The 9,303-nt window shown below is 44.6% G+C and overlaps 1 protein-coding gene across 1 annotated transcript; it reads right to left on the minus strand.

The window, feature by feature from the left end:
- Positions 1-1,427: 1,427 nt before the first annotated feature.
- On the minus strand, positions 1,428-6,175 carry LOC128340977 (olfactory receptor 1019-like). The gene is made up of 2 exons (XM_053286936.1): positions 6,091-6,175; positions 1,428-2,563 (listed from the first exon to the last, which is right to left on the minus strand). The coding sequence occupies exon 2, from the start codon at positions 2,364-2,366 to the stop codon at positions 1,428-1,430; it is 939 nt and encodes a 312-aa protein (XP_053142911.1). The 5' UTR covers positions 2,367-2,563; positions 6,091-6,175.
- Between the last annotated feature and the right edge of the window lie 3,128 nt (positions 6,176-9,303).

The following is a 9,303-nucleotide window of genomic DNA, read 5'->3' on the forward strand; positions in this document are numbered from 1 at the left end:
CCTCCTTGAACAAGTTCAGTCTTTGCAGCTTTGGAGCCTGGTTTCTTTCTTTCTTTTTTCTTTTTAAAAATCTAATTAATAGTTCAAATTGTTTAAGTAAGATAATATTGTGTAAGACACAATATACTTGGATGTTCATCTTCATACCTGTAATGACTGCATCTTTCACTTGATAATTCATGCCTTTTCTGAACTACAGAACTCATAAACATTCAATCCAAGCAAAAAAGCAAGCTCTTATATGGAGAATGCCAATTATACAAGCATATATTTTTATACAGCAGCAATTCCCTGGATTAGGGAAAAAAACAGCATATGGCGGTGACCTCCTGGTTTTACAAAAAGAATAAACTGGAGAGCTTCCTCCAGGACTACTCCTAACCCTGGATGGAATGATGACAGAAATGAATGATGATGGAATGATGGTGGAAATGAATTCACCTCTTAGGGGAGAGTGGGCTAAGCTCATTCTCCCTGCCTAACTCCTTGAGGCTCTGCATCTTGATTGTGTGTAGAACTTCACTTTGTTTTTCAGCCCTGATTCTCTTTCTTGAAATGTTCTGACTGATGAAAACGAATCATCTCAATTATCTGGATACCTTGGTTCCACAAAGTGCAAATTATTAAGATTCTTCTCTAAAAATATTTGTTTTATGGTTGTTTCTGATGCCAACATTTTAAAAAGGGGGAAAAACTATTATTTTCCCAAAGCAACAACAGTTCAAGAACAACTATTGACTGACAATTCCATGCAGGCTCAAAGGGTGGAGCAACAGCACTATCCTCACATCAACCAGGAGACTAACTGCATGTGAGGCTTGCCTCGCAGTGTTGAGAGGGTGAGGTAGGAAGAGGAAGTGATTTCTTTGTGTTTCTATCCCCTCCCTGCAATATCACTGCAGAAGTCCAAGAATACGTCTGTGCAGCCCTCATGGACATATTCCTGGATACAAAAAGGCTTTTGCAGGAAGGTGAGAGAAGTGGAAATCACTTCTCCCTGCCGGCACCTGCCCTGCTTGTGAGGGCAGAGCTCTCACTCTGCTCCAGTAAGCCTGTGTGACATGCCAGTCATTACTATTTTCCATTTTGTTTTGACAGGTTTATGTATTTTTAAGGGGGGGGGACAATTTAATGGAGAATGTCAGTGTTCTAAAACTTGAATTACAGTCACATATCCTCACACATGGAAATGGATATCACAGTTCTTTGTGATAATGCATCTTCTTCCTTTCCTTTCTTTACTATTCACCTGGAACAATCAAATTCCATGGAACAATTATTATCGTTTTAAAAATTAAACTTTACATTGACTTCAGCATTATCTAGGTCAGTAGATTATTGCATACAATTAAACTGTGATATAAAAAATACACAATACACCATATCATGACCCTGTTAACCCATTATCTCATAATTAAGAGAATTTGTTACTTGGATAAAACTTTCTTGCTGATGACTCTTTTAATAGCTTCCTTCACATCTTTGTTCCTCAGGCTATAGATTAAGGGGTTCAGCATAGGGATCACAACAGTGTAGAACACGGAGGCCCATTTGTCCTGATCTAGTGAGTAACTGGATGTTGGCCTCAAGTACATAAACATAACTGTCCCATAAAAGAGTGTGACCCCAGTGAGATGGGAAGCACAGGTGGAGAAGGCTTTACACCTGCCCTCTGCAGAGTGGATCCTTAAGATGGCAGCAAAGATGAAGAGGTAGGAAATAAGAATGATAAGAATGGTGCTAAACTCAATGAATCCACAAAGGCTGAAGAGGAGGATCTCACTCACATAGGTGTCAGAACATGACAATGCTAGAAGGGGAGGAATCTCACAGAAGAAATGGTTGATGATATTGGAGCCACAGAAATCTAAGCTGAAGGTCAGGCTGGTATGGGATACCAAGCTGATAAGACCTGCTATGTAGGAACCAATCACCAATACCAGACAGACCTGTTTTGACATGACTGTGGTGTAATGGAGTGGACGGCAGATGGCTACATAGCGGTCATATGCCATGGCAGCCAAGACATAGCATTCAGCATCCACAAAGCCCACAAAAAATGCAAACTGGGTGGCACAGCTGGAGAAGGAGATGACCTTGCGTGGACGTAAGAAGTCGGCCAGCATGCGTGGGGCAATGGCGGTGGAGTAGCCCAGATCCACTAAGGAGAGTTGGCAAAGGAAAAAATACATAGGTGTGTGGAGCTGCTCATCAACAATGATCAGGAGTATCATGCCCACATTTCCCACCACGTTGGCCACATAGATGAACAAAAACACGGCAAAGAGGGCAATTTCTAGGTGTGGATTGTCTGTGAAGCCCAAGAAAATGAACTCTGTCACTTGGGTATGATTGCCTTCCACCATCTTAAAACAAAAGAAAAAGAGGTGATGGAACTCACTCCAAAAAAAAAAAAAAAAAAAGCAGCTCAAGAACAGGACAATAGGCAAGAGGTAGACTCTACACTTTGGCAGAAGCGATCTTCTTCTTTCTGCAGCCAGGTCTACTTATCACCCAAAATACCATGTGCTGATTCTGTGATCAGAAGGAAGCACAAAGTTTCCTAAAAAAGGAAAGAAGTTCACATATATTAAACAACAAACGGTTTAAATGGTTTAAACAACACTATTTAAAGTATTCTACCGACTTCAAAATACCTGGTTGCAAGCCAAAGATCATTGCAGAGATAGGTCCTTGGAGAGCCACTTTCTCTCAACTACAGTTCTGATTCTCTGTATTTATTAATTTCAACTACTTCCCAGTCTATCTGCCTCCCAGTTCTATGAATTTTTACTGTTCTTCTCAAGGTAGCCTTTTAGTCTTACCAAAAAACCCCAAACAAAACCAATTAACATTTTAGGTGCAACATATACCTAATCCAGCCACAGTTAATCATGGCGAAATTTCATGGCAAGCAGCAGAGGTTAGCTGTAAGAAATGTTTAACATGCCATTTGGTTCAAAGAGATTTACTTATGAATGAGAATGAATGCAAGCTGTATCAAGGTCAGAGGCTTTTCAATAAAGACATTTCTACTTCTCAATGTATGCTGATAGTAAATGCTAAAGTATATGACAAAGCTGGTAGGCTATATGGATGGGTTTTTTTACATGCTCACCCCTGCTCATAGCGCAACCCATTTACCAAGCTACTGCTCCATTCATCTTTAGTAACTTTGCAGTGCTGGGCTAAATATGGGATGTGCTGCAACATTGGCTGGTGGTGAAGCAACCATACAAGCATGTAACTAAGAGTTGGTTCACACACAATCAAAAGTAACCAGACAGTCTGAGATTTCCATGGCATGCACACTTCTAATTTCTGGTAGTGTGAATCTGATTTATTTATTTTTTGGTGATTTTGGTTCAGTACTTCTTCCACCCAAAAGTTACCCAGGATCAATAACTGTAGTTGAGATCTAAGATTAATGATCCCAGGTAAATGTTGGGTTGACATGGTGCTGACCTGACATCACTGAAAAATTATGGATTCACACAACGGGCCCAATTCAGATGTACAAGTTAGCTGGAGTTAAGCATGGGTGAGGTTTTGATTCTTAACTCCAAATCATGCCACAGATATTCACCAAACTGTGGCCAGCCAAATTCTAGTTGAAGGAGAGGGGAGCTCCTCCCTGCTGCCCAGCCGCCGAGGCAGATCCCTGCTGGCTCTATGAATGGAGTTTGGAATAGGCATGAAACTGCAGTTATAGCTGAGTCAGCATTTGGGCATAACACTTCAGCAGCAAAACCTCAGTTGTTGGCGGCGAAACTTAGAGATAACAGAAGGTTCCAAGCCAACTGGTGTTTGGTGAGGCAAAAATGAGTTAGCGTTTGACTTGTAACCGCAGTTTTGCACGTTCAGGCAAACTGCAGTTACAACCTCAGTCAGCTATAATAGTGGTTATCCTGTATGTCTGAATTCGGCCAACTGGAAATGAGAAATGTTTATACTGTGGGAATCTCAGCTACCCCGCTTACCAGATATAGATTTAATCATGTGGGCTGGCCCTAACTATGAGTCGAGTCTCACGATCGGTGAGACTCACTGAAATGAGGTCAGCGGGGAGAGCGGGCTTGGTCTGCTCTCCCCGCAGACAATCCAGGCTGCAGCCCTGGGTGGCCAGATCGGCCACCCACACAACTGCAGTCTCCAGAGCCAGTGGGGGCTGCAGGGATGCGGGGCCAGGCAGCCCCCAGAAGTTCCAGGATGCCCTGCGTGAGCATGCAGGGCATCTTGGAGAGACCCCCAGGACCAGGAGGCTTATTTCAGCCTCCTGGCGGGGGTCTCCTCATGTGTTGCTGTGGCACGGAGCAGCACTGCAGCAATACACGATTAAAAAGACGGGGTTAGCAGAGTGCTCGCTCCACTAACCTCATCTAAAGGGAGGGGTAAGTTAGTGGATTACCCACTTTGGAGAAACTGGGCTTGCCTACGAGCCCAGTGGTTCTCATGTTCTGCCAAAATCGGGCTAGGCTCCCTTAGCTCGATTTTGGCCGATCATGAGAATAGCTTCTATATGTGTTGATCCCTTCCCGGATCTATTCCAACTTCATTCTCAACCTAAAAATGTGGTTGTGTGACTAGATGCTAAAACGATTCCTTTACTAGCAGGGGCCCACTTTAGACATCTAGTTTCTTATCTGCTGCACAACTCATTAATCTTGCTGTTGACTAAATAGCTGGCTCTCTCTTTTTATTTCAAAATATGTTTGAGTGAGTTAGAGCTAAACTTGATCCTATCACAGATTTTTTGATATCTTTTTATTTGCTTAAATGTAGCATCCACTGAGGGTTTGGAATGGATCATATTTCCTGGAAAGGGTCTTAACCCTGTTTTGTCCACTGTGTTCCTTTGATTACATTGCCTCACTCCAAGCTGCTATTAGCCCCAGAGGATAAAAAAGAAAATAGCTGGCTTACATACCATACAAGGGTACATGAGCCTAACAACTGCACCAATTGTATAAACAAAAAAATTGAGCAAATGCTGTTACACAAAATAAACCCATTGGAAATAGTGGGCTTACTCTTGTGTATTAGTGAGATTATGTACCCTTGGGTGGTGTGTCAGCCAAGGATAACACACCACTTTCTTTCTCCCTTTGCAGTTCACAGTAGTTGGGGTGGCATTTAGATTGAGGAAACTACACAGAGAGAAAGGGCTCCCCACCTCCCAGCACAATGCCCAACCTCCAACTTGCCTTCCCGAATGGCTACTTTTAAGCAAAGAAAAAGTCACTGAGAAATCCAGGGAAAAGTCTCCCACACCACATCCAGTTTGTTCCTTAGTGACAAACCTGAGGGCTAAAAACAGGTTTCTGCATGTGGATCTGCAGTAGTGGGGCCTCAAAAATAGCAGTGGAGGGACAGACCCAAGAGCTTGCTTATGCACCTGGTACAGCTATCTAGGGGTGAAGAACACCCCTCCTATCTTTTCACTCAGAAGTCCCTCATATCACCAACCTATGCTGGGGAAAAGAACAAAGGGTGTCTACGTAGTCTATGCCATTCTCCTCCTGCTCTCATATTTCCCACTTGAGAGTTGACTGAGATTGTGAGAGCCTCATCTTCAGCCTCAACCATCTGTGTCAGAACCACAAGAGCAGCACAAGGCATGCAGCTTTCTGTCGACCTTCTCCTTTTCTGGATTATGGCCACAGTCTCCATAGTACCTTGTTTATCTGATTTATTCTACATTCTAGTTTTTACTTTGGCTCTTCTGCTGAAGGAAATAGTCCCTGTGACGATTCCCTGGGTTAGCTCTAAAAAAATGGAGTTAATGACCCTGCTAATGCAAGGTCAGCCTGGTTTGGAATATATTGCTGTGTTCTAATTAGATTACCCTTGGAAGAACACTGCATGGTGGGTGTCAGGAATGCCTTGGCCTATGTTGTCCAGTGCCTACCTCCCTCAGTGTTCAACCTTGAGGAAATACATTGAGTTCAACCTGAGCCTGGGGATATGGGGGGGGGGGCGAGATATTTTTCTGGCTCAGGTCTTGTTAAGAAGAAATATTAGCTCCTAAATTCCCTCAGAGTTTAGATTCCAAAAAGCTCAGATGTGTCTCTCTATGAAGATGTTTCCCACCTGAAAGTTGTGACAGGAATCTTCACTCCCTGCTCTGAATCTGTCAGATGCTCAGCCCATTCTTTGTTCTCACCCTTCTTTTGCGTTGCCTGCTTGGGATGTCAGAGAGGTCGTATTTATTTCCCCAGTTCACAGCCCCAGCTGACTGATGCAATGATTGCATTGTTCACTGTAGGCCATTAAAAACAATTTTCCCCAAAGGATTCCTACCCGATTGCTTCCTCCCTTTCACTCTTAAAGAGATAATTAAAGATCTTAAGTGCAGCATTCTTTCTCTTGAAACTATTTTCCAAGAGGGTGAACTTTGCACTGGGACACAGAAAATCATCCAGAGATCTGACACCTGTCCCACAAAAGAAAGCACTGTTGACATCCTCAGTCAACCCTGTCTCAGGAGCTGATTTTAGGATCAAACCACATGTGACACTAGAAGCATCATTAGAGTTTCCATCCTTCTTCCCATTAAAATAGCAGCTGCATGGGCGCCTGATCAAGAACGAGACTCTGGTGCATGGGGATAATTAAGCTTTTCCCCTCATGCCAGAATTCTGAAGAAAAACACCCTCCCTCAAAATGGCCATTAATATTAGGAAAGAAGCTTCAATGAAGAACAATTTTCATCAAGACCGTGACGTGAGGGGCATGTGCTAAATATTCCTTCTTCATTTGCCAGGGTCCCAATCCTGACTGGGCTCCTTCACAGTGACTATTTTATTTATTATTTATTATTATAAAATACTATTATATTTATTATTTTTATTTTTAATGGAATTTCTAATGATGCTTCTTGTGTGTTTTGACCCTTAATTTCTGTTCTGGAAGCACCAGATTTTGAAAATATGACTTAAATTATTTGTTGTATTTCTTTGGGCATATCAGTGTTAAACACATGCATAGGTTTTATACGAGCGTATCTACCATGACTTCTCCAAGAATAGTTGTTTGGTGTGAGTACTGAAAATTCTGTTAGAGATACCTGCCTCCTAACTCACAGAACTACAATTCCTTTCCAGGGTCTCCTGGGGAGAATAAATGAAACTCTTTAAATATGTTGTGTAAATAAGCCTTTTCTCTTCCTTGCTGACTCATTGCCTTTCAAACTGGAGCAAGAAACATGTGGAACCCTCAATGTATTTCTGCATATCCCCACTTAAGCCAAGGAACAACAGAGGCGTAACTAGGGAAAACGGCACCTGGGGCAACCACTGAAATTGCGCCCCCCTGCCGCCGCCGCCCCCCACCGCGCCCCCAACACACATGACCGCTTTCTCACCATCCTCCCTCAGGTTTCTGTCGATCATCTTACTCCTTTCCACCGCCGCCTTGTCCTCTGCGCTCAGGGTGCAGCCCAGCCCATCCTGGGGGCTTTTGATGATGGATGGAGGTTTTTTTTTAAATATCAGAACTGTACAGAGGAGGACTGCACTTATCGTTTCCTCAAAATATTTCACTACAGTTGTTAAAAGAGTGTGTGTAGGGGACTGGGGGGAAGATAACCCACCCCACCAAAAAGGAGGCATGCGTGTGTATGCGTTAAAAGTGCCTAGTTGTCAGCAGTCAAGGGCTTAAGGGGGTGGTAAATATGCCCCTCTGCAGATACACTAAGGCAAGCTAGTCCTCAAAAAGAGATAAGCGCTCACTCGCCCACCCACCCTGCGCGCGCTTCCCTTCTCCTGCTCCTCCTCGGCTTCTATGCCTCGGTTTCCTCCAGGCAGGGACAATGCTGATGCTGTTTGTACAGCCAAAAAGGCTCCACAGGTGCCGCCTCGGTCCCCGCACACAGCAGCAGTGCCTCACTCACGCACGCCCGCACGCTGCCTCGAAGCCAACAACACCTCCTTAACTGAAGAACTGTTGAGTCTCGCTCAGCGGCTCACGCGCACCCGCGCTCTCTCTGTCATGTGCAACGGTTCTCACTCGGTCTCTGAAAGAAAGGGGAGGGGGTGCACTTGAAGCGCATGTGCAAAAAGAAGGCAGAAGCCGGTGGGGGGATGGTTAGCATTTGGGACGATAGTAGAAAGTGAGGGGAGGGGGGAAGAGAAGGGAGAAGAACCCCGGATGAAAATGTTTAAAGGCGGTTACTATTATGCCCACTGACTGGCTTGATTCCATCCTGCCTTCATCAGAAACTACGCCCGTGTGACATCAGCGCGCGCATTATTTAAACCTATAAATAAATAAACAGGTGGGGGAAGAGAGGAGAGAGCGAAACCTTGGGGGGGGGATTGAAATGTAAATGGTTGTCTCCTACTGGGTAGCGGGAGGAGGCAGTGAGATAAACGGGTACGAGGAGAGTCAAAGAATGTTGGCAGTGAATGGGCGCGGAAGGGACCACTCGTGGGGGAGGGGGTGCCGACGCGCTCCCTTGACTGCTGCTGCTGAGCCGGAGAATTTTTTATTTAAAATTTAAAAAAAAAAAAAAATTGGGGGGATCGGCAGGGGTCATGGCGGCGCCCCCCCACATGGCCCGCAAAGATGTCGCCCGGGGCACGTGCCCCCCTGCCCCCCTATCGTTACGCCTCTGAGGAACAATGATGAAATACCTAGTTTTAGACCTACTTCTTTAGCCTTAGAATGATTCAAGATGGCCATTCAGATGAATGATGATGGCCATTCAGATGAATGCCAGCCAGCACACATGAGGAGGACAGGATCACACTGAGAGCATGCCCAGCCTGACATAATTACACGGCATGCTGTTGGAGCATCCTTTAATCAATGAGAGGGGTATTCATCTGAATGACCCCTCTACACTTGCCCCATAGCTATGATGTGGGTGTGACTATCAAAGTTATGCAGGCAGGGCCAGGGGCAGAGCTAGAATTGTTCAGATGTCTTCTCAGAATACAAGCTGCACAGAGCCTGAGGACTACTTTGCTCACCTTCCCCATTTGCATGTCCTAGGTCATGATCCAGATCACGCAAATGTGGCGCCTTGTCACCATTGCCGCTTCTACCACCCACCACTGCTTGCCAGCTGGCTTGAAGGCTGGTAAGAAGCTGGAAGGCCCTGTTGCTCTCTTTAGAGAGGAATGGGTCCTTGCAGCTTCTTAGCAAGGCACATGCATGCCCTCCATTCCCAGCCAGCTAAAGAGCTGCTAAGAAGCTGGAAGATACCATTGCTCTCTGAAGAATGGAATGGGGCCTTCCAGGTTCTTACAACAACAACAACAACAACTAACAACAACAACTTATATATCACTTTTCAACAAA

This window comes from Hemicordylus capensis, chromosome 1 (assembly GCF_027244095.1).
Source record: "Hemicordylus capensis ecotype Gifberg chromosome 1, rHemCap1.1.pri, whole genome shotgun sequence".
In the NCBI taxonomy this organism is placed as follows: domain Eukaryota; kingdom Metazoa; phylum Chordata; class Lepidosauria; order Squamata; family Cordylidae; genus Hemicordylus; species Hemicordylus capensis.

Excerpts from the sequence above, each read along its gene's own strand:
- LOC128340977 (XM_053286936.1), bottom strand. The coding sequence starts at position 2,366 with ATGGTGGAAGGCAATCATACCCAAGTGACAGAGTTCATTTTCTTGGGC.